The sequence below is a fragment of the Mobula birostris genome, chromosome 1 (genome assembly GCF_030028105.1).
Source record: "Mobula birostris isolate sMobBir1 chromosome 1, sMobBir1.hap1, whole genome shotgun sequence".
In the NCBI taxonomy this organism is placed as follows: Eukaryota; Metazoa; Chordata; class Chondrichthyes; order Myliobatiformes; family Myliobatidae; genus Mobula; species Mobula birostris.
The window spans coordinates 86897704-86924016 of NC_092370.1; the positions used below are offsets into that span (position 1 = coordinate 86897704).

Here is a 26313-nt window from a genome sequence, read left to right on the forward strand (position 1 = left end):
TCTGGAGCAATTTTTTCACAAATGGACATAAATGCTGCAATGATAGCAGAGTTAGTCTGCAGAGAGGGAAATATAGAGGCTCTGTGTCCTGAGAAAGTATAATCAAACAGTACTTTTATAATTTGAAACATAGTGAAATTCAAAACATGGTGAAATTTGCCATCTGCTTAGTGCAGAGCAAACTCCCACCAAAAAGTTGGAAGGCTTTGACAGAGTGAATGTGGAGAGGATGTTTCCTATGGTGGGAGAGTCTGACCAGAGGACACAGCCTCAAACTGGAGGGGCATCCTTTTAGAACGGAGATGAGGAGGAATTTCTTTAGCCAGAGAATGGTGAATCTGTGGAATTCATTTCCACAGGCAGCTGTGAAGGCCACATCTTTATGTATATTTAAGGCGGAGGTTGATAGATTCTTGATTAATCAGGGCATGAAGAGATACAAGGTGAAGAAAGGAGAATGGGGCTGAGTGGGAAAATGGAAAAGCCATGATGAAATGGCGGAGCCGGCTCAATGGACTAAATGGCCTAATTCTGTTCCTATACCTAATGGTCTTGTGGTCTAAACATCAATATACAATGGACAAAATAAAGTACTTTTTCATGTTGATGAAGTAATAAAAAAATGGCTTGGACACTGGGAATATTACCCCTGCTCCTCTTCAAAGTAGAGACATCAGGTTGTACAGCACAGACACAGGCCTTTCTGCCCACCAAGTTCATGCTAACCACTAGGCTTACCTAATTCTCCCATTCCCACATTTTGTTCATATGCCTTGGCGATTCAACTGTTTGTCTAGTTGCTTCTTACATATTGGGAAGGTACCTGTCTCCACCACTACCTTGGCCGATGAATTCCTAATTCTAGCTACTCTCTGGGTGAAAAATTACCCGTTCAGGTGTCCTCTACATTTTACCTCTCCACTTATACCTACGTGTATAAGTGGCTGATCAGCATGTGGCCTCAACTCAACCTACTTGCCTTTTGCGAGGCACGTCATGAGGCACTGTCCCATGTAGTGCGAAATGGTCGTAGTGCGGTAGTGATCAGGCTTGGTTCAAGAGCCAAATGGTTGAAGGCAAATATGTGTGATGAGCGAAATGAGTGAACACAAAGCAGTCATCAGTCTGAATCTCTCTTTCAGACTGCTGTCAGGGTTGCTCTGTATTTCCGTTGTTCCTGAGTTCTTTCCTACTGCCTTGTCATTTCAAGCTCACTTCCTCTATTCTTCACATCCTACCACTCACGTGCTGACATCTGACTCAGTAAGGAAGACGTCTACTGCATGTAATCCTCCTTGCGGGCGGGTAAAGGGTAGCGAGTGTAAGCAGGAGCGTCCCATTCAGGGAGAAGCAGCTGGCCTCGTGACACCGGTGTGACCCCGCGCAGGAGCCACGGCAGCCATTAATGCAGAACAGAGAAAGGCTATTCATGCTATCATGTTTATGCTGATTATCAAGTAACCATTTACCAGCATTAGTTTGTAGTCTAGGACACAAAGCACAGGAACAGGCCATTCAGATAATAGTGTGCCAAGCTAATTAAATTAGTAACTAAACGTCTAACTAAATTAGTCCTGTCTGCCTACAAAATGACAATATCCCTCCATTCTTTACACGTTCATTTGCCTAAGTATTTACTTCCACTACCAGCCTTGGCAGCACAGTCCAGGGACCCACCACTCTCTGTAAAATTTAAAACAACTTGCGCCACAACTTGAGGCCGTCCCTTGGTCAGGTTCAGCCATTGATGTTGCATCCTAACTGTCTACGTGCTACGCAGTGCGATATGGAGAGGAATGGCTCTTCCTCCCCACGCAGCTGATGAGTGCAAAGGAACGTCAGAGACCAGCGCAGTTTTGCACCAGTGGTGTTGCACAAGCTGCCATTCAGCGTGAGGCTCAACAGAGGACTGCTGTGGGGACTCCAGCTCCGGAATTTTCCTTGGAGTTTGCAGCCAAAGCCTTTTCCATGAGTGGGTACAGCCGCAAGGCAGGAAATTAGAGATCAATTATTTTTTTCCCCAGAGGAGCTGCAAAACACAGCTGAGGAGCCCCATATGTCCGAAGCGACTGGTTATAAGGTGCCAATAACTCGCCTTTGCCCCTTCTCCTGTCAGTAGAAATGGTTCCATCAGGCTTCGGAATGAAACCAGAGTGAAGGCCAGGAGCTGGTCTTGGTTGTCAGAGGCTGCTTAAGAAGCATGCCATTGGGAGCATTTGATAGGTAGTGGGAGCTTATTCCCTCTCTTCCCCTGGCCATGACAGGCTTCAGGAGCCTGCTTCTTTGAACTTACCCTCTCACTTTGGATGCATGCCCTCTGATACTAGACATCTTGTGCTTGTGCATTTTGTCTCTTGTGTACTTCTTACAGCTGAATGAAGGCAAGTCTGAAGTTGTCCTATTTGGCCCCCCCCCCGACTCCATCAAAGTGATTACCAACAGTCTTGGTAACTTGTCCACCCTTGCCAAACCCCATGTTGATTCCCTTGGTGTGATATTTGATTTGCCTTTAAGTTTGACAAGCGAGTTAATGCAGTAGTAAAAGCCATTTTTTTCCAGCTTCGTACTATTGCCAAAATCAAGCAGTTTCTTTCTTTCAAAGATCTCGAGAAAGTCATCCGCGCCCTTATATCCTCCCGCTTGGACTACTCCAACTCCCTGTATACTGGGATTCGTCAGTCATCCCGGCAAATGGTCCAGAACGCCGCATCCAGGCTCCTGACAGGTGCCCGGAAGAGGGACCATATTACTCCTATCCTGGCCTCTCTCCACTGGCTGCCAGTATGGTTTAGAATTGATTTAAGATTCTCCTGTTTGTTTATAAAGCCCTAAATGGGCTGGTTCCCCCTTATATCACAGACCTTCTAACCCCTTATTCTACTTCCAGGTCCCTCAGGTCGGCTGACTTGGAGCTCCTGGCTGTCCCACAATCTAAACTTAAGCTCAAGAGTGACCACGCCTTTGCTATTGTAGCCCCCAGACTGTGGAACAGCATTCCCCTCCCTATCAGATCTGCCCCTTCCATCGACTTTTAAATCCAGGCTCAAAACATACTTTTATTCACTAGCGTTTGAATCCTACTGATGTGGCAGGTTTTTGGCTTGTGCCTAGGCCCTTGTGTTGTTTCTTTTGTGCCAATAAGCTGTTTGCCTTATTGGTTATGTCTGTGTTTCTTGTATTTGTGATTTTAGCTATCTGCTCTGATCTGTACAGCACTTTGGTCAACGTGGGTTGTTTTCAAATGTGCTATATAAATAAATTTGACTTCTGATTCAAGTTCTCATCTAGATACTTATTAAAAGTCCAATGGTAATTTATTTAATTTATTATCAAAGTACATATATGTTACCATATACAAACTTGAGATTCATTTGCTTGCAGGTATTTACAGGGGAAAAAAGAAATAGAATTTATGAAAAGCTATACATAGACTAATGAACAACCTTGTGCAAAAGAAGAGAAACTGCAAATATTCTGCCCCCGTCACCCCCTGGGGCAGTGTGATTAAGATGGCAACGAGCCCCTGGATGAAACTATTCTTCAGGCCCCCTCTAATCTCCTACCCCTTTCCTTTAACCTTTGCCATCGAGTTTTAGGCCCCTCTTTTATGAGAAATTTCTTGACATCTGTACACCCATGCTGAAGTCAATGTCTACCATGCCACACTTCAGCCTCCTTCTTAAGCACTTGAATTGTTAAGTCATAAAAGAAAACAGGACAAGTGCTAAATAAATTAATTCCATTTATTTAGGAAAAATGAACCTTTTAAAGCAAGAATTTAAAAGCTTTTGGGGTTGGCAGCTAATTGACTTGAAAGCTGGCTGTCATCTACGGTTGAAAGGGATGTGCTGTTGCCCTTGAGTAAGGAAGATGTGCGTTCAAGTCCCTGTCCAGATACTTGAGCATATTGTTCATCTTTGCATTACAGCGGGAGTGCTGCGGTCTCTGTGGTGACACAATTAGGATCATTAGTTTGGACAAACTTGGGATGTTGTCTCTGGAACACTGGAGGCTGAGGGGAGACCCGATTGAAGTTTATAGAATTGTGAGAGACGTAGATCGAGTAGGCAGTTTGGATCTTTAACTCCAGGATTGAAATTTCAAATACTAGAGTCCGTGCATTTACGGTGAGGGGCAGAATGCTTAAAGGAAACGTGCAAGGCAGGGTTGTTTACAGAGGAAGTGTTGGGTGCCGGGAACCTGCTGTCAGGGCTGATGGTGGAAGTAGATATGATGTAGGTGTTTGAGAGGCTTTTAGATAGAATGTGGAGGTAATGGAGGGGTGTGGATCTTGTGCTGGCAGATGATACTTCGTTTATTTTGACATCATGTTCAGCACATGTGCCGTACGCTGAAGGACCTGTTCCCGTGCTGTGCTGTACTGTACTGTTCAATGATGAGAGAAACCAAGGCCCTGTCTGCACATACAAGTAGTGTATTCTGTAGGCTCTTCTGCTGAAGAAGAGCAGGAGACTTGTCGCTGGTGACCTACACTATGGTTATCTCTCAGCAAACAAATTACCTCCTCAAGATCACATTGCTTTAGTGGAAGCTTGCTGTGCCCAAATTATCTACTGTGTGCAGGCAACCCTAATCACCTTTCAAAATAATTTGATTATAAAACACTTTGGGATGAAAGGCGCTATACAAAGGCAAGTCTGCTTTTCTGTCTAATATTCTTGGAAATTAGTTATCTTACTGGCCTTCCCCCCACATGAGTGGCATGGATACCAGAATGCTCCATTTATTTTCCAATCCAGACTCCAAACTCCTTTACAGTTATTTTCTCTTAGATTAAAAATGAGAATCTCTGTGGGGAATGTGGACTACAAGTCAGTTCAGTGATCGGGTGGTTTCGGATTAATAGTCCAACCGACAAAATGCTTGTCATGGGAATTTTGAGTCATTGTGTCATATGCTCATTTCTCAAAAATAGAAATGGAAAATAGTTTAGTTCTCTAAAATCTCATGTTGTTTATTGACCAGACCAGTTGAGTGTTTCAGGCAACTCTTAAACACCTACTTAATTCATGTTTCTGTTCCAGTATCCAAAAGCTGGAGAATTGACTATCAATGTGAATTCAAATCCTACTACTGCTGCGAATTACAACTAAATCAGTTAAATAAATAAGCTTCCATATAGTTTTTATAAAACTAATAGATTATCATTAACCGTGTTTCGCTTAATAATATCCTTGAGGGAAGGTAATCCACTGTCATTTTCTGATCTAATGTCATAGAGTTGTACTGCACACACTTTGGCCTATCCTGACAGACCTTTTTACCTTTCTACACTAATCCCATTAATTCAAAATAAACTGCTATACCTTGTTTATTCAAATCTCTAAGTGTTTCTTAAACATAAGGGTTTCTGATTCCACCATATCCTCTTGCAATGAGTTCCTGATATCAACCACTTTTACAAACCCCTTCCTCTCACCATAAACCTCTGCCTTCTTTTTAACACCTCTATCGTGTGACTGATCGCTTCAGCTATTCCTGTTATAATCTTATACAACCTTATCAGATCAGCCCTCAGCTTACTTCCTAAGATTTTGGTTGGACCACATTTGGAGTATTCTGAGCAGTGTTGGGTCCCGTATCTAAATCTTTTGAGAGAGTCCAGAGGAGGTTTATGAGAATGATCCTGGCAATGAAGGGGTCAATGTACGAGGAGTATTTGATAGCTATGGGTCTGTGCTTGAAGGAGATTAGAAGAATAAGTGGGAGATCTCATTGAAACTTACCAAATATTGAAAGGCCTAGATAGAGTAGATGTGGAGAGGAAGTTTCCAATTGTGGGAGAGTCTGGGACATCCCCTCAGAATAGAAGGACAACCCTTTAGAACAGAGATGGAGGAACTTCCTCAGCCAGAGGGTGGTGAATCGGTAGAATTCATTGCTACAGGCCAACTCACTGGGGATATTTAAAGCAGAGATCAATAGGTTCTTAATTAGTAAGGGTGTCAAAGATTATGGGAAGAAGGTGGAAGAATGGGGTTGAGAAGGAATCAATAACTTGTCCCTGATCAAATGGCCTAATTCTGCTCATAAGTCTTTTGGCTTTATGATACTTTGTTCCAACATATCCAATCTTTCCCCTAACTAAGGTCTGCCAATCCAGGTGAATCTCCTTTGCGCTATCTCCAGCATATGTGACTCTGTACCCAACAATGTAGTTGATTCTTAACAAATCTCAACCCTCTAAAATAATACTAGATTGTACAACTGCAACATAGTCTCTTGTAGTCAACTCCCTGACTGATGGAGGCTAACTTGACAAATGCCTTCTTCACCTTCCTATCTACCTTTCAGCAAACTATTCAATTAACCAACAAATTGCCACATCTTTCAGATTTGGAAGATGAAGTGGGGCAAAGTTCATATGACCACATGAAAACTCCATGTACTGAGGTTCAGGGTTTAACTTAGGGTTACACACAAAAATTGCTGGAGGAACTCAGCAGGTCAGAGAGCATCTATGTAAATAAATAATTGACATCTCAGGCCAAGACCCCTTCATCGGGATTGGAAAGGAAGGGGGAAGGCACCAGAATAAGTAGGTGGGTGGAGGACAAACTAGAAGCTGATTGTTGAAGCCAGATGGGTTGGAAAGGGGGATGAAGTGAGAAGCTGGGAAGTGATAAATGGAAAAGTTAAAGGGCTGCAGAAGGAATCTGATAGGAGAACAGAGTGGATCATGGGAGAAAGTTAAGGAGGGGCATCAGAGGGAGGTCATAGGCAGGTGAGGAGAAGAGGTAAGAGGCCAGACTGGGGAAATGAAAACAAGGGAAGGTGGAGGGGAAAAAAAATTACCAGAAGTTGGAAAGCTTCCTGCTCCACTGCTCACTATATTTTTTTATTTTTGCACTACTTATTTAATTCAACTATTTTATGTATTTATTTATTCTAATTCTTTTTCTTTCTCTATTATTATGTATTGCATTGTACTGCTGCCAAAAAGACAACAAATTTCATGACATATGCTGGTAATATTATACCTGATTCTGAAAATTGATGTTCATGCCATCAGGTTGGAGGCTAGCAAGGCGGAATACCAACCTGAGAGTGCACTCATCGTGGCAGAAGAGGAACCATGGACCAATATGATGGAATGGGAATGGGGATTGGAATTGAAATGGTTGGCCACTCAGAAATCCTGCTTTTTGCGGATGGAGCTAAGGTGCTCGACAAAGTGGTCCCCCAGTCTATGTTGGTTCTCACCAATGTAAAGGAGACATATTGGAAGCACCGGATACAATAGATGACCCCAAAAGCTTTTCAGGTGAAGTGTTGTCTCACCTGGAGGGACTGAATGGAGGTGAGGGAGGAAGTTACGCAATTCTGTCACTTGCAGGGCTATGTGCCAGGAGGGAGCTTAGTGGCGAGGGATGAACAGATTAGGGAATCACGGAGGAAGCAGTCGTTGTGGTCCCACTGAAGGTGGCAGACGTTGCAGAAAATGATGTATTAGATGCAAGGGCACCTGGGATGGTAGGTGAGAACAAGAGGAAGTCTATCCCTGTTAAAGTGGTGGGAAGGTGGGCTGAGCGTGGATGTTGGGGAAGGTGTGGGTGAGGGCAGCAACAACGATGGAGGAAAGAAAACCCCATTCTTTGCAGGAGGAGGACATCTCTAATCTCCAGGAAAGGAAAGCCTCATCCTAAAGTTGCTGGATTAGTACAGTGGATTATTTATGCAGTACTCATGTTTAATTGTGAGGGAGGGCTCATCCAAAACAATGTGATGCATAGGCTTACCAGAATTGTCCTTGAGGGCTTAACTCTTTCTATGCGCTCCCTTGTTCTGGGAGTCCATTCGACAAATCCTCTGCTGTGGCTTTTCCTCATCTTCATGCCGTATATGGTCTAAACATCCTTCCTTAACACCTCATGAACACAACTGTGGTCAAACCACACAGAATAATGTTGTGCACCAACATTGCCAGCTTGGGATATAGTGATTGTGTTACTGAGCTGGTCGGCACAGGTTATTTTACAAGGTTTAGTTGCATAGGTTAGGCCTAAGAACATATCAATAAGAGATGACAGAGATGATGAGAAAAGCTGATGGGAAAGGTGGGGAGAATGTGTTCTTTCTAATAAGAAAATGCGAGTAAGAGGACACCATCTTATCATCAGAGCCAGGACATTATGCACTGGCTTTAGGCTGTATTTCCCTACTCTTGGGACAGTAGAAATTCAGAACAGCTCCCCCCCCCCAAAAAAAATTTCGAAGTGTGTTGAGAGATTTTTTATGTCATTTGAAAGTTGCAGAGGCAGGGTGGGAAAATGGAGTTGAGCCACAATTTAATTGAATGAAAGAAAAAGCCACCTCATGATTGTTTGAATAGCATTCTGTTCTATTTATTATAAATTATAAATTACTATGATTGCACATTGCATATTTAGACAGAGACGCAACGTAAAGATTTTTACCCCTCATGTATGTGAAGGATGTACGAAATAAGTTCAAATCAAAAGAAGCAAAGAATATTTGTTTAAACTTGTGAGGTGTACAAATAGGGTAAACTTCACACATAATTGGCATTAATTTCTAGCGGAATAGAGTATAGGAGCAGGGATGTGATGTTGAGGCTCTATAAGGCGCTGGTGAGACCTCACTTGGAGTACTGTGGGCAGTTTTGGTCTCCTTATTTAAGAAAGGATGTGCTGACGTTGGAGAGGGTACAGAGAAGATTTAGTAGAATGATTCCGGGAATGAGAGGGTTAACATATGAGGAACGTTTGTCCGCTCTTGGACTGTATTCCTTGGAGTTTAGAAGAATGAGGGGAGACCTCATAGAAACATTTCGAATGTTGAAAGTCATGGACAGAGTGGATGTGGCAAAGTTGTTTCCCATGATGGGGGAGTCTAGTATGAGAGGGCATGTCTTAAGGATTGAAGGGCGCCCATTCAGAACAGAAATGCGAAGAAATATTTTTAGTCAGAGGGTGGTGAATCTATGGAATTTGTTGCCACGGGCAGCAGTGGAGGCCAAGTCATTGGGTGTATTTAAGGCAGAGATTGATAGGTATCTGAGTAACCAGGGCATCAAAGGTTATGGTGAGAAGGCAGGGGAGTGGGACTAAATGGGAGAATGGATCAGCTCAAGATAAAATGGCGGAGCAGACTTGATGGGCCGAATGGCTGACTTCTGCTCCTTTGTCTTATGGTCTTATGTCTTGTTGAACCCACTTTCTAGACAGTAGACTCCTCGGAAGTATATTAGATACCAGGAGAAAGTCAGGCAGGGTCTTCTGATTAATTTGCAGTAATTTTAAAATTCTATAAAACTTTCCCGATAGCTGTTATGCTTTATTCTGCACTGTTATTGTTGGACCTTGTTCTACCTCAATGTACTGTGTAATGATTTGATCTGAATGAATAGTATGCAAGACAAGCTTTTCACTGTACCTTGGTACATGTGACAATAAAAAACCAATTCTAATTCCAAAGTTTAACAGAGTGTAAATGAACTTGAATGTTTATGAATGTCAAAAAAACGAATTAATGAAGAAAAACAAAAAATTGCTAGGTTAACAGCTGTTCTGACAGCATCTCTGGAGAGAGAATTTTTCAGGCTGAAGGCTTTTCATCAGAAATCTGAAGTGTCATCCACAGTGTTTTCTGTTTTTATTTCAGATTCCAGCATCTGCTGGGGTTTTTTTTGTTTTTCAATTCAGTATCACTAACAGCTTTGACAGCTGGTGATCCTTGTGGGGTGGGAGGAGTCTGCCTCAACAGCCACCGATGCTGCTCTGAGAGTGTAGCTGGCCACTCGCCCTGAAGGAGGAGCTAAGCTGTTCTGCTTTGTCCTACCTTGTGCCTCGTCAATGAGCTGTAAGTGGGGCTCCCGGTGGACCACCCTACCTCGGACCCTGCTAGAGGAAGGGACATGGCCCAGAGCAAGCAACCAGTGATTCAAGGAGCAGAATATCTGCCCCATTTTTAACAATAAATACAAGCTCAAAAAAGTTGCATTTGTAAACCCAGACTATTTAATGACATGGTCCTAACTGTGAGTCTTACTCTCTCTACAGTTATGTTTCTGTTGCCGAACAAAGAGGTTCTCCATCTTCACCTGGTCGTACACCTGCCAGTTCTGTAAAAGGTTCGCCTCATGCCTTCCTCACGCATCCTCACAAATCGCTCGTATCACTCTCCTGTCGTATGTCTGTATTGTTTGTGACCTTCGTTCAGATGGCAGTTGAGAAAACGTTTATCAAAAACATAGGATATACTTGGCATCTGTTTGTCATAATTTCTCAAAAGAAGAAAACAGATTAACAAGAAATTATTGTTGATGTGTGCTTAGTTGATAAGCCTTTCATCTATTTCACCAAAGCTTGGTTAGCTGAATGTTATTGTTTTTTTTTCTTACTGCCTAAATGAGATTCGTTGACCCCTCTGAAGACATCCCTCCAAAATCGAGACATTCACACTTTCCCTGCGTTTTCCAATTCCATTATCAATTAGTCCCTTGGAGGTCTGCTGAAGCAAACCAGTGACAAAATTCAACAGAAGATCATGCCTTCAACTTGGTTCCTCCTCTGTTAGCAGTGTCATGAAGTCATACAACATAGAAACAGGCCCTTTGGCTCAGCTGGTCCATGACAACCAAGACCCAAATTCACCCCATTTGTCCACATTTGGCCTCTATCCTTCTTAAGCTTTCCAAACCGTGTACCTTTCCAACTCGCTATTGTACCTGCCTCATCCACTTTATCTGGCAGTTCATTTCTATATATAAACCATCCTCTGTGTAAATAAAAAAAAAAAAAAAATGACCATCTGGCTCCTATTAAATCTTTCCCTTGTCATCTTAAACCTATGCCCCCTAGTTCTTGATTCCCAACTCATTAAAAGACTATTCGCATTTTCACTATCTATCAGTGTTGAGGATCAAGAAGGTATGGTCTGGGGAGGTGAAGGAACACGTGCAGGACTGCATTGAACCAGTGGACTGGACAATATCCAGGGATTAATCTTAAAATCTGAATGAATACGCCACAGTTGTCATCGACTTCATCGAGACCCGTGCGGATGAGTGTGTGCCTTTGAGAAAATACTGGACATACCCAAATGAAAAGTTGTGGATGAACCAGGAGATTCATAGTCTGCTAAGAGCTAGATCCGTGGCCTTCAAGACCAGTGATCCAGAACTATAGAAGACATCTAGGATGACCTACAGAAGGCTACTTTAAAAGTGAAAGAACAATTCCAGTTGAGGTCAGAAACTGATTCGGGTGCACTTCAGCTTTGGCAGGGTTTGCAGGCCATTACTTCCTACAAAGCAAAAACTACTATCGTGAACGGCTGTGATGCTTCACTCCCAGCTGAACTTAACACCTTTTATGCACACTTAAAGGAAGAATAAAACTACACCTGAGTGACTCCCTGCAGCCTCTGGTGATCTCTGTCTCGGAGGCTGACTTAGGAGCATCTTCCAAGAGGGTAAATCCTTGCAAGCATCGGACCCTGTTGGTGTACTTGGTAGAGCACTGAAAACCTGTGCCAACCAACTGGGAGGCGTGTTGAAGGGTATCTTCAATCTCTCATTCAGAGGTTTCCACCTGTTTCAAAAGGGCAACAATCATACCAGTGCTGAAGAAGATCAGGGTGAGCTTCCTCAATGACTCTCACCCATTGGCACTCACAGCCACTGTAATGAAGTGCTTTGAGAGTTAGCTAGAATTAACTCCTGCATAAGCAAGGACCTGGACCCGTTGCAATTTGCCTATCGCCACAATAGGTCTACAGTGAATGCAATCTTACTGGCTTTCCACTCAGCTTTGATTCACCTGGACATGAGTAATACTTACATCAGTCTGCTGCTTATTGATTACAGCTCAGTGTTCAACATCATCAGGGTATGGATCAAGACATGGAATTATGGTATAGCAGACATTATTGCAACTTGGTTGCTGGAGGGGCAGTATTGGCAGCTCAATGTTTCGGGGTTCCATTGTTTTAAACGAGACAGAACAAGAGGAATTAGAGGAGGAGGGATGGTGTTACTACTCAGGAAAAAAGTCACAGCAGTCCCCAGTCAGGACAGACCGGAGAACTCACCTAGTGTGGCGTTATGGATGGAACGGAGTAATAAGAAAGGTATGATCATGTTAATGTGGCTATATTACAGACTACCTAACAGTCCGAGGGATTTAGAGGAACACATTTGTAGAGAGATGGCAAACTGTTGGAAGAAACATAGGGTTGTTATAGTAGGTGAGTTTATTTTTCCACATATTGACTATTACATATTGTAAAAAGACGAGATGGGATAGAGTTTGTCAAATATGTTCAGGGAGGTTTCCTTAATCAGTACATAGAAGTCTTATTGAGATGGTGTGTGATACTTGATCTGCTCTTAGGGAATGCGACAGGGCAGGTGACAGAAGTTTTGTGTAGGGGAATACTTTGCACCTAGTGATCACAATGCCATTAGTTTCAAAAGAAATATGGAAAAGATAGATCTGATCCGTGGGTTGAGATTCTAAATTGGAGAAAGACCAATGTTGATGGTATCAGGAATTATCTGGCAAGTGTGGATTAGGACATATTGTTTCCTGGCAAAGGTGTACTTGGTAAGTGGGAGGCCTTCAAAAGTGAAATTTTGAGAGTGCAAAGCTTGTACGTGCCTGACAGAATAAAAGGTAAAGATTTAGGGTACAGGTTTGGGGTACTTTGGTTTTCAAGCGATATTAAAGCCTTGGTTTAAAAAAAAGGAGATGCAGAGCAGGTATAGGTAAGTAGGAACAAACGAAGTACTTATAGAGTATAAGAAATGCAAGAGAACACTTCAGAAAGAAATTAGGAAGAATAAAAGAAGGCATGATATTGCCCTAGCAGACATGGTGAAGGAGAATCCTAAGGAATTCTACAGATACGTTAAGAACAAAAGGATTGCAAAGGACAAAATCGGTCCTCTGGAATCTAAGAATGGTGATCTGTGCATGGAGCTAAAAGAGATAGGGGAGATCTTAAATGGATTTTTTGCATCTGTATTTACTCAGGAGATGGATACAGTCTACAGGTGTGAAGCAAGGTGACAGCAACTTCATGGACCATATACAGATTACAGAGGAGGGGGTGTTTGCTACCCTGAGGCAAATTAGGGTGGATAATTCCTCAAGGCCTGACAAGTTGTTCCCTCAGACCCTGTGGGCCGCAAGTGCAGCAATTGCAGGGGTCCTAGCAGAGATATTTAAATCATCCATAGTGACAGGTCAGGTATCAGAGGACTGTAGGGTAATTAATGTTGTTCCACTGTTTAAGAAAATCTCTAAAAAATAAACCAGGAAATTATAGGCCAGTGAGCCTGACATTAGTAGTGTGAAAGTTGAAAGTTATTCTAAGGAAAGTGGTTATATGAGTAATTGGATAGACATGAACTGATTAAGGATTGTCAGCATGGCTTAGTGTATGGGAGGTCATGACTAACCAGTCTTATAGAGATTTTCAAGGGGGTTACCAGGGAAGTTGATGAAAGCAAGGCAGTGGATGTTATCTACATGGACTTTAACATTTGACAAGGTCCCGCTTGGCTCACTGATGGAGGCCTGTGACTAGTGGAGTGCTGCAGGGATCAGTGCTGGGTTCGTTGTTGTTTGTCACCTATATCAATGATCTGGATGATAATGTGGTTAACTGGATCAGCAAATTTGCAGACAACACCAATATTAGGGGTGTAGTGGACAGAGAGGAAGACTATCAGAGCTTGCAGTGGGATCTGGACCAGCTGATAAAATGCAGACAGCTGCGAGGTGTTACACTTCAGTAGGAGTAATCACAGTAGGTCTCACACAGTGAATGGACGGGCACTGAGGATTGTAATAGAACAGACGGATCTGGGAATACAGGTCCATTATTCATTAAAAATTGTGTCACAGGTTGATAGGGTCCTAAAGAAGGCTTTTGGCACATTGGCCTTCATAAATCAAATTATTGAATACAAGAGATGGGATGTTATGTTGAAGTTGTATAAGAGATTGATGAGGCCTAATTTGGAGTATTGTGTGCACTTTTAGCCTCCTACTTACAGGAAAGATGTAATTAAGATTGAAAAAGTATAGAGAAAATTTACAAGGATGTTGCTGGGACTGGAGAATCTGAGTTTTCAGAAAAGATTGAACAGGTTAGGACTTTATTCCTTAAAACGTGGAAGATTGAGGGGAGATTTGATAGAGGTATACAATATTATGAGAGGTGTAGATATGGTAAGTGCAAGCAGGTTTTTTTCCACTGAGTTTTGGTGGCATTACAACTACAGGTCATGGGTTAAAGTTGAAAGGTGACAAGTTTAAGGAAAACATGAGGGGAAACTTCCTCACTCAGAAGGCCTCCAAAGTGTGGAATGTGCTGGTAGCACATAGTGCTTTTGAGCTTGATTTCAATACTTAAGAGAAGTTTAGATAGGTGAATGGCAGGGGTATGGAGAGCTATGGTCCTGGTGCAGGTCGATGGGAGTACATTGTTTAAATGATTTGGCACAGACTAGATGGGCCAAAGGGCCTGTTTCTGTGCTGTATTTTTCTACGAATCTATGACAATCATACCCTCAGCTCTGATCAACAAGCTCCAAAACCTGGGCCTGTATACTTCAGTCTGCAACTGGATCCTTGACTTCTTCACTGGGAGACAACAGTCTGAAATAACATCTCCTCCTCACTGACAGTGAACACTGGTGCACCTTAAAGATGTGTGCTTAGTCTTCTACTTTACTCTCTCTGCACCCATATCTGTGTGGGGTTAAGCACAGCTCAAATGGCATCTATAAACTTGCCGATGACAGAATTATTGTTGGAAGAATTTCAGTTGGTGACAAGATTGTGCTCGATCAGCTGGTTGAGTGGTGTTGAAACAGCAACCTTGCACTCAACATCAATAAGACCAAGGAATTGATTGTGGACTTCAGGAAGGGGAAGTCAAGGGAACACACACCAGACCTCATCGAGGGATCAGAAGAAGAAAGTCTGAGCAGTTTCAAGTTCCTGGGAATCAATATCCCTGAAGATCAATCCAGAGTCCAGCATTTTGATGCAATTACAAAAAAGGCCTGACATCGACTGTGTTTCATTAGGAGTTTGAGGAGATTGGTATGCCACCAAAGACTCTCGCAAATTTCTATAAACGTACAGTAGAAAGCATGCTAGCTGGTTGGCTCATTGTCTGGTACGGAGGGGCCATTGCACAGAATCGGAAAAAGCTGTAAGAAGCTATAAACTCAGCTAGCACCATCATGGGCACTAGACTCCCCAACATCCAGAACACCTTCAAAAGGTGATGCCTCAAAAAGGTGGCATCCATTGTTAAGGACCTCCATCACCCAGGACATGCTGTCTTCTAAATGCTGTCATCAAGGAGGAGGTACAGGAGCCTGAAGGCACACACACATCATTTTCAGAACAACTTCTTCCCTTCCACCATCAGATTTTTGAATGGACAATGAGCCCATGAACACTACTTCACTTTTTCCCCTCTCTTTTTGCATTACATATTTAATTTTTTTATACTTATTGTAATTTATAGTCTTTACTATGTGTTGCAATGTACTACTGCCTCAAAACAACAAATTTCATGACATATGCTAGTGATATTAATCTGATTCTGATAGTCTTGATTATCTGCATCTTTATATGACCACCTCTCAGTCCCCTACATTTCAAGGAAAAAGTCCCAGCCTACACAACCTCTCCCTATAACCAGTCCCTTGAATATTGGCAACATCCCTGTCAATCTTTTTCACACCCTTTTCAGTTTAATGGAATGTTTCCTTTGTAGGAGGGTGACCTGAACCGAACACAATATTCCTCTTGCAGCCTTGCCAACATCTTGTACAATTACCACATAACATCCTAAGTTGTCTACTCAGATCAATGGAAGAGGAGGCTTTGTTCTATCTCTTTCCAATCCAACAATGCTAGTATTTTGACAGTTTGTTGATCAAACAAGGACAAAACCACATTTACTTTGTTAGTTCAATTTCCACCACTTAGATCTGGTGTGTGGCACTAGTGTGAAATGCCACGCAATGCCCAATAATTGGTATACCACAAAGGCACTAATTTTAAGCACAGTGGTTTCATTTGTGTATCAAAAAAATTGATGAACTGCAACTGCAGCTGATTTTTCTTTTAGGTCACACGTTGAATAGCTTAAGGTCTTCTTTAAGCTTTCTCTAGTTTTAAGGCTGCCGATCCCTGTCATCTTGTGTTTCTGTGCAGATGATTGTTAAGGGGGAGAAAAGTACAAAATGTGTTTTTGTTTTTGTCGCATTGCACAATTATTACTCAAATATCCCTGATGTATAATGTTAAAGTCACTCTCAGTTTCAATGTGAGGTGGCTGAAACATACTGAACGTGATGCATCACTGGCTGAAACTCTAATGTTTTCATTCATTAAAGACGTCAAATGTAATGCTGTCCACTGCTCTGTCGCAACATCTTGATTCACACCAAGCTTTTTTGTTTGCTTAGTGCTCCCACCAAGCTTTACACTGGGACGATGTTGTTATTCCTCCTTGAGGTGGTTCCATTGAACTTTTCATCAGCAAAGCTTGGCTTAACAACCCATTCAGAGACTGCTCTGCTGTCATTCCCACACTCCCTCTGTGCAGTATTAAAACATCATCTCAGATTTTTGCACTCATAAGTGAGTCTTAAGCTCTCTGATCCAAAAGTGAGGGTGTAATCCACTAACCTCTGCTCACACTTCCTGTATAAGCACCAGCTCAATATTAAAAGCTTATTTTGTTCTCAGATCTTCCAGCAGCATTTTCCCTGCCTAAGCTGTGTGAACTTCTCCATCCTGGGATCATGCAAGTTCTTCTGTGCTTCAGTCATTGGCTTTTGCACAGCCCTAGTTCAAGATGCTGTGCAAGGTTCTGTGTTCCAGAGTCCCAGCTTCAGCCTCTGCATCTCTTTCTCCAAGATGACCCTTAAAAACCACTCCTCTGACTGAATAAATTTCTTTCTTTTTAAATTTTTCTTTTTAAAAAAATTTCTTTGGATTTGATTCTTTCATGATCTCTGTTTCACCCAAAAAAGAAGACACTTTTGATGCCTGAATTATGGGGAGAAGATTTTCAGGGTAGGGCATTTTCCTTGGCATTTAGGAGATTGAGCAGGTAACTTTATGGAGGTTTGTGAAGTAATGAGGGGCATAGACAGGATGAATGCACACAGTCTTTTTCCCATGGAAAGGGAATTAAAAACTGGAGGACATAGATTTAAGGTGGGAGGGAAAGATTCAAAAGCGACCTGAGGAGCAAATTCTTTATTACACAGAAAGATACGTGTATATGAAACAAGAGGAAGTGGTTGAGGCAAGTACAATAATGACATTTAAAAGGCACTTGGACAAGTACGTGGATAAGAGAGTTGCAGTGGCATATCTGCCAACCATGGGCAAATGGAACTAGCTTAGTTGGGCATCTTAGTTGGCATGGGCCAGTCTATTACTATTGTGAATTGGGATCCATGTGGCATTCCTGCTTAGTACCTTGGTCACCGTGGTTCCTGCTCACACCTTGGGATATCTTGCTAGTATAATGATGCAGGAAGATATGGCATTTATACAGCATCATTCCTCATCTCTTTCAGTTAATCAGACCTTTTTAAAGTGTAGTCAGGTTTGTAATGCAGAAAACAGGGCAGTTAGTTCTAACACAATGACCAGATAATGGTTTGACTGGCTGATTGAAGAATGACACTGGAAGAACTTACTTGCTTTTTTTTCATTGATAGAGAACATTTACACCCTTGAGGGATTATCCAAAAGGTAGCACCACTGAATATGTAGCACTCCCTCCATACCACACCACAGAATCATTCTGGAACTCAGCACTCAAATTTGAGGAGAGGTACTTCTGACCAAGGTGACGGTGCATCCCATTAAACCCAGATGACAGTCAGCAGGTCAGGTTATTGACACGGGTGGTGTGAAGTCTGCCTATCTGAATAAGACTTTATATTAGTCCAGTGCTGTTCCGTAGAAGTTGCTTCTGGTCTTGCAGTTGATGACATTATCCAAATTTTTTATATTAATTAGCAGTAGATGTAATCCAACATTGAAACTGCCGCACTTGAAATTGACATGACATTGATATTGATTTATTGCAATTGGCTGGAGTAGTCAGCTGCCTCTTTTAACTGTAGGTGGCTGATGTGGTGGAGACTGTAAATGTATCACAGCATTAAATTTCTGATAAAAATGAACCCTCCAGTAGTGAGTTTGTTTAGTCAATAAGCAAACTGCGTGATTACTTAATTGTTTTTACGAGTTGGTTATCTCTCCACAGGCCGGTGTGTTCACAGTGTTGTAAAAAGGTATGTTTTCTTTGTTGAGGTTTATATCTGAATTACTTCACATTTCTATGTCTATCAATAGCTGGACTACTTAAATAACAACAATTTCTTTGTGTTTGTGCTCTAGATGCGACTGCCTTCCAAGCCCTACAGCAATCTTCCTATCTTTTCCTTGGGACCATCAGCCATGCCGAAAGAGGGGAAAGTGATAAAACCGGAGAAGATGCCGAGCAGCCATCGTCACCATGATGGACAACACAAAGGTCTTGTCAGGTACTGAGCAACAGCCCCCCCCCCCCCACAAAGGTCTCGTCAGGTACTGAGCAATAGCTCCCCCCCCCCCACAAAGGTCTCGTCAGGTACTGAGCAACAGCCCCCCTCCCACAAAGGTCTCGTCAGGTACTGAGCAACAGCCCCCCCCCCCACAAAGGTCTCGTCAGGTACTGAGCAGCAGAGCCCCCTCACAAAGGTCTCATCAGGTACTGAGCAGCAGCCCCTCCCACAAAGGTCTCGCCAGGTACTGAGCAACAGCCCCCCCCCCACAAAGGTCTCATCAGGTACTGAGCAACAGCCTCCCCCAACATGCAAAAATAATGTTCAAATTCAAGTTGACTATGCTGTGAAAGTTAGCTTTTTGCAGCAACAGCACAGCACTTTACAAAATGGCAAATATAGATTTTGTAAACATAAAAACAACAACAAAGAAAAACCGGAAACATAGTCTGAGGTAGTATTAAGGCTTTTCAAACCGGTTCAAGAACATAATGACAGTGGGAAAGGAACTATTGTTGAACCTTAAGGTATGGGTCTTCAAGCTCCTGTACCTCCCGGCTGATAACAGCAAAAATAATTGAGCTTGACCCAGATGGTCAGGGTCTTTAATGATGGATATCTCTTAAATGTAAAAGCAGATACCCACTACAGTTATCGAGGGTGGGTCCATTCATCACATCTGGTCAGTAAGAACAAACTAGAAGCAGAGAAGTTACTGGGGAAGAAAGATCTAACAAAATGTTTTGCACTCGGAAAGTCAGGCATTAATCCTACAAACATAATAACATGAGTTCGTCTGGGGAATCGGGATTAGTGTGCAAAGATTAATCAGTGAAAGCAGCACGATCCTGTCTGGCTATTTAACTGCGTTTTTGAAGAAGTAACAAAATGCATTGACAAAGGGCAATGTGATTGATGTTGTCTACATGAACTTTCCCAAGAACTTTGATGAGGTAGCACATGGGAGACTGGTCAAAAAGATCAGAGCTCGTGAGGTGCAGAGTAAATGAGCAAGTTAGATCCAAAATTGGCTTGGTCGTATGAAGCAACAAGTGATGATTAAAAATCCAATTTCTGATTGAAAACCTATGACCATTGATATGTAATAGGGAACGGTTCCTGAACCCTTCCTGTTTGTTATGTAATTAACGTTATGGGTATGAACATAGGAGGGTGATTAATATCGTTGCAGATGATGCATAAGTTAAAGGTACTGTTGATAATGAAGAGGATAGTCATGGGTCACAGGAAGACACTGAGTTGGTAAGGTACTACAGATAAAGCAATTTTCGTGTAATTTATTTTTAAATGTTAGACAACAATATAATGCATTTTTAGTGAATCGGGTAAGTTTAAAGGGAGAATTGGAACTAGGGCTCTGTTGAGTATAAAGGAAGCATGGGAACTGGGGCCATGGTGAGCACAAAGGGAGCGTGGAGACTGGCCCTGGTTAGAGAGAAGGGAATGAAGGAACCGAGGCCTCAGTGAGTGGGAAGAGAGCATATGAACTGGTGTGGTGGACAGTCGGAAGAGAGCATGGCAAACTTCACTGAGTGAACTAGTTGCCACAACAATGGGGTTTCTAACTCATCAGAGTAATCTCCTTCATAAAGCTTTATCAAATGCCTTCTAGAATTCCATGTTTGTAGCATCCATCATTGATCATGTGAGTGACTATCACAAATAATTTATCCAAATTCCTCAGACATAGTAAGTGGTACGATAAGCTGATGTTTGTCATTGACTTCTCTAACTTCCGCTAACCTGATGGCATGAACATCGACTTCTCTAACTTCCGCTAATGCCCCACCTCCCCCTCGTACCCCATCCGTTATTTATTTATATACACACATTCTTTTTCTCACTCCTTTTTCTCCCTCTGTCCCTCTGACTATACCCCTTGTCCATCCTCTGGTTTCTCCCCCCCCCCCCGTCTTTCTCCTCGGACCTCCTGTCCCATGATCCTCTCATATCCCCTTTGCCAACCACCTGTCCAGCTCTTGGCTCCATCCCTCCCCCTCCTGTCTTCTCCTATCATTTTGGATCTCCCCCTCCCCCTCCCACTTTCAAATCTCTTACTAACTCTTCCTTTAGTTAGTCCTGACAAAAGGTCTCGGCCCGAAACGTCGACAGTACCTCTTCCTAGAGATGCTGCCTGGCCTGCTGCATTCACCAGCAACTTTGATGTGTGTTGCTTGAATTTCCAGCATCTGCAGAATTCCTGTTGTTTGTCATGGGACCCTGCCTTTCATTCATTCAGAGGATATACTTATTGCTGGAAAGTCCAGCATAATTTCCTATTCATAATTATTCTTAAACCGAGTGATTTATTGGGTAATTTCAGAGAGCAAGCATTAGTCAGCTGCCACAACGAAAACAAGAGTTATTTGAACCATGTTCTTTTAACAGCAATCTGGTACTTCCACAGTAACAATTACAGATGCTGGCTTTCTCATTTCTGATTTGAATTAATTAAAGTACCCCAGATGAACTCATGTTATTATGTTTAAATTGATTAATAGCCCTGTAACATCACAGCAATATTTCTTGCTCCCTTCTGTTCAGCCGTCTTCTCTGCAATGAAAATTAAACCAGAAAGTTGTCCAAATTCTCTCTTCCCTGTTTGAGTTTCAGGGAGGTTTTATTGTCTCTCGTTTTTCTTCAAGCTCATTTGTCTGTCACTAATGATAGTTTTTATTTCTGGAATCAAACACAATTTAAAATAATTTTTAAAATTATGTGGTGAGTGAGGTGCCACAGGGGTTGGTGCTGGGCCCGCAGCTGTTTACCATTTACACTGATGATTTGGAAGAGGGGACTGAGTGTCGCATAGCAAAATTTGCTGATGATACTAAGCTGAGTGGAAAAGCAAATTATACAGAAGATGTGGAGAGTCTGCAGAGGGATATAGATAGGTTAAGTGAGTGGGCCAAGGTCTGGCAGATGGAATACAATGTTGGTAAGTGTGAGATCATCCACTTTGGAAGGAATAGTAGAAGAGCAGATTATTATTTAAATGGTGAAGGATTGCAGCATGCTGTTGTGCAGAGGGACTTGGGAGTGCTTGTGCATGAATCGCAAAAAGTTGGCTTGCAGGTACAATAGGTTATTAAGAAGGCAAACGGAATGTTGGCCTTCATTACTAGAGGGATTGAATTCAAGAGCAGGGAGGTCATGTACTGTTTGCAGTTCTGGTCTCCATACTTGAGGAAGGATATACTGGCTTTGGAGACAGTGCAGAGGAGGTTCACCAGGTTGTTTCCAGGGATGAAGGGGTTAACCTATGAGGAGAGATTGAGTTTCCTGTGACTATACTCTCTGGAGTTCAGAAGAATGAAAGGGAATCTTATTGAAACATACAAAATTTTGAAAGGGATAGATTAGATAGAAGTAGGAATGTTGTTTCCATTGGCAGGTGACACTAGAACTAGGGGACGTTGCCTCAAGATTCAGGGGAGAAGATTTAGGACGGAGATGAGGAGAAACTGTTTTTCCCAGAGAGTGGTGAATCTGCGGAATTCTCGGCCCAGGGAAGCAGTTGATGCTTCCTCACTAAATATATTTAAGAAACAGTTAGATAGGTTTTTACATAGTAGGGGAATTAAGGGTTATGGGGAAAAGGCAGGTAGATGGAGCTGAGTTTACGGACAGATCAGCCATGATCTTATTGATTGGCGGGGCAGGCTTGATGGGCCGGATGGCCTCCTCCTGCTCCTATTTCTTATGTTCCATTGAAAATGGGGAACTTGAAACACAAAACACAACATAAATCGGAATTAGATTCATATTTAATATCACCAGCATATGCCATGAAATTTGCTGTTATGCAGCATCAGTACATTGCAATAGATAATAAAAACTGTAAATTACAGTGTGAAGTGTACTTCCTCCCTGATGGTAGCAATGATAAGATGGTGTATCCTGGGTGATGGGGTCCATAATGATTGCTGCCGGCTTTTTGAGGCACCGCTCCTTAAAGATGCCCTGGATGCTGGGGAAGCGAGTGCCCATGATGGGGTTGACTGAATTTACAACTTTCTGCAGCTTATTTCGATCCTGTGCAGTGTCCCCACCTCCCCCCCCCCCACTTACCAGACCGTGATTCAGCCAGTTAGAATGCCCTCTATGGTACACCTGTAGAAATTTGTGAGAAGTTGGCTTTAACTTCTAAAAATGAGCCTTTTAAATCACAATTAGATCACAATCCTACAAGTTTTTTCTTAAAACCATAAAAACAGAAAATGCTGGAAATGCGTAGCAGGTTAGGCAGCATCTGTAGAAGAAACAGTTAACGTTCAAGAACTTGATGAATTTCCTGACACTGTTGTTTTGATGTTTGGGCTTTTACCTCTCAACCTGATTATGCAATCTCGTCTGATGGGAAGTTTTCAAGAAAAAGCATTGGTTAGTGTGACCTCTGTTCAGAGTAAGTCTGGCAAGACCAGAAGTAGTTATCAAGTCTGAGAAAATAAAATTGGTATGAATTGCTCAGAGTTTCCCAAACTCTGGTGATAGAGGGATTCAGACTTGGATGAGCACAAGACAATTGACAGCTTGTATAGCATGCAGTATGTGTAAATGTCTTGGTATGTCTATTCCTCCAGGAACAGGCCCTGTGGTTGATGATGCTGTGCCAAACTAATTAAACTAATAATTGAAAGCCTACTAAGTTTGTTCCTTCAGCCTCTATGTACATAGGTTTCCATTCTCAGCATGTTCATTTGCCTATCTAAGCATCTCTTAAACATCTTGATCATATTTACGTCCACCACCACCCCTGGCTGTGCAATCCTGACACCCACCGCTCTTTTGTATTAAATAAACTTCTCCAGCACATCCCCTTTAAACTTAACATCAACCTCACTTTAAATGCGTGCCCTCTAGCATTAGATACCTCAACCCTGCGGAAAAAAAAAGATGCCAATTGTCTATCTATGCTCTTCATAATCTTATAAACTTCTATCAGGTCTCCCCTCAGCTTCTGCCCTTCCTGAGAAAACAGCCCAAATGTAAACAACACACATCAAAGTTGCTGGTGAACACAGCAGGCCAGGCAGCATCTCTAGGAAGAGGTACAGTCGACGTTTCGGGCCGAGACCCTTCGTCACTGAAGGAAGAGCTAGTAAGAGATTTGAAAGTGGGAGGGGGAGGGGGAGATCCGAAATGATAGGAGAAGACAGGAGGGGCAGGGATGGAGCCAAGAGCTGGACAGTTGATTTAACAACCTCTCCTCGTAGCACATACCCTCTAAACAAGGCATCATCCTGGCTAAGACTCTTCTGCAATCCCTCCACATCCTTGCTTATAATGGTACAAACCAACCTGAATGAAACTGGATGTCTGGTAACAAAACGTGCCTCTTAACTTGGCCTTGTATAACCAAGGGAGAAGTTGTAAACCAGACGAGTCTCTTGACCCAGCATTCCCTAACATGAGCTTGTGTGCTCTTTCACAGGTTTCCATCTGTGTCTAAATCCTCAGAGAAGACAACTGAAAGCCTAGAGTTTCCCAAAGAGCTGATGGAGGACTGGAGCACGATGGAAGTTTGTGTTGACTGTAAGAAATTTATTTCAGAAATCATAAGCTCCAGTCGACGAAGTCTCGTCCTGGCGAACAAGCGCGCACGGTTAAAACGGAAAACTCAGTCTTTTTATATGTCCTCCACAAGCACGTTGGAATTTCGACTGGCGACGCCAAAGGAGCGAACTATAAAAGAGGTTTAGACTTGTGCCTTTTTATTTTCTCTCCGCTTCCTGAGGTTTCTTTTGTTGAACTGGCATCTCAGAAGGAAATAACTGGATCCATAAAACGCTGGAACACAGGCTGACAATGCTAAAATTCCCAAGTATGTAACTTTCACCTAATATCAAAAACCGGAATTCATTTATATGGACATAACTTTGTGAATGGGTCTTATCAAAGAAGAAATAATGTAAGTTACCTGTATATAAATGTAATATATTTTATTAATAGGAGTACTTGGGCCCTACTGACATTGGTAATGGGCATCTTATTGCCACTTGCAACAGTTAAAAATTGACAACTTGTATAATATTTAATCAGTGCAGTTTATGTACATGGAATATACTACAGACAGACAAAGATTAATCTGGAACATCTGAGTAATCATATGCGATGTTTGTGTCAATAGACTAGTGAGGAAAATTGTTTTGGATGTGATGGGCACTGGGGGCTCACTTTTCTATGAATTTAAGAAGTTATTTTATGTTCTAGCAAGGATAATGATGGAATTATCACACTGTTCACTGATAAAGCTCCAGAAAACTGTCAGTATTTGTTAGACTGATTGGTGGACCCTTGCTAAATGCCAGCTTACGCGAGACAAGTTTTGCACTTAGATGAAATACTTGCTTCAATGCTTTCTTTTAAAACCCTTTTGATTTTCTTTCTGACTGTAGCATCATGAGCAGTTGTCATGGAGCTAATCAGGCCAGCACAATGCAACAAGTCCACTGCTAACCCAACTATTACCTTTCCCTCTTGGCTTATTGGTTCCCAGCCTGAACACTTAAGGAATAGATTGCCATCATCTCCACGACCTTTCACTCCAACCCTCCCTTCTCCCACCCACACTCCATGAGCCTGTGTATCTGGCTGTGCTGCAATACATAGTTTCTAAATTATATCGTAGAGCTGATATGAACAAGACTACCATTCAGTTCACTTGTACCACCGAGATTCCTGTACTTTCCTTGTAATTGCATTAAAAAAAGCACTGTAATCTTTATCGAGTCTATTGTCTCTTATTTAGCAGTGGTGAAGCTAGCGTATAACTTTTAACTTGGTCAGTTTCCTATATATATATATATATATATATATAGATTGATTGAGATACTGCTTGGAATAGGCCTTTCTGGCCCTTTGAGTCACACTGCCCAGCAATCCCCAATTTAATCCTAGCCTAATCACGGGACAATTTACAATTACCAAATAACTTACCAACAGGTATGTCTTTGGACTGTGGGAGGAAACCCACACAGTCATGAAGAGAACGTACAAACTCCTTACAGGCAGTAGCGGGAATTGAACCTGGGTCACCAATACAGTAAACTGTTGTGCTAACCACTATGCTACTGTGCCAATATTCTGTAGGCTTACTACTTAAATAAGTGATCATTTAAGTAGTAAGCCGACAGAATATCCACTTTTGCCATTACCTTAAACAGTTTTTGAATTTCACTGAGGTTAACTGGACATAGTTAACACAGCTTATCACGATGATGAGTGAACATTTTCTGTTTGCTGATTCTAACCCACAATTAAGTCTGAGAATTTATAATTTATAGTTTTGTTGAATAAAACTACTTTTTCTGATGCACAGCCAAGAAGTCCAACTTCAATCATTCAATAAGTTCAACAAAAGAGAGACATTAATTTAACACCACATAATTAGGTAATGTTATGGTGACGTATCACAAAAGGCTGGAGTTTATGAGCACTCTAGTTAATGTTCAAATTACCAAACTAATTATGGTTTCCTTACTTAAAATGTACAGAATTACAGCTGATGAAGGGTCTCGGCCAGAAGCATGGACTGTTTATTTCCATAGATGCTGCCTGACCTGCTAAGTTCCTCCAGCATTTAGTGTGTGGTGCTCAGAATTACAACTGGTTTTCTGTGTTTGATTGCACAACTTTTAGGATATTGTTAGTCACAGGGAGCTGATAGCTGGTCGGCATGCCGTCATGCATTTTGAAATAGTCTC

General features: G+C 42.1%; 1 protein-coding gene across 6 annotated transcripts in view; it reads left to right on the forward strand.

The window, feature by feature from the left end:
* Positions 1-25395, forward strand: part of LOC140197938 (protein spire homolog 1-like) — a 213682-nt gene extending 188287 nt beyond the window's left edge. For 3 of the 6 annotated variants that reach the window (XM_072258572.1, XM_072258583.1, XM_072258591.1), the window contains 4 exons: positions 10044-10114; positions 18307-18334; positions 18441-18586; positions 24042-25395. In XM_072258572.1, the coding sequence (XP_072114673.1) occupies positions 10044-10114; positions 18307-18334; positions 18441-18586; positions 24042-24309 (513 nt within the window). In that variant the 3' untranslated portion in view covers positions 24310-25395. The remainder of the gene's footprint in view (positions 1-10043; positions 10115-18306; positions 18335-18440; positions 18587-24041) is intronic. The other 3 variants (XM_072258598.1, XM_072258611.1, XR_011886069.1) reach the window with 2 other exon arrangements.
* Positions 25396-26313: the final 918 nt, after the last annotated feature.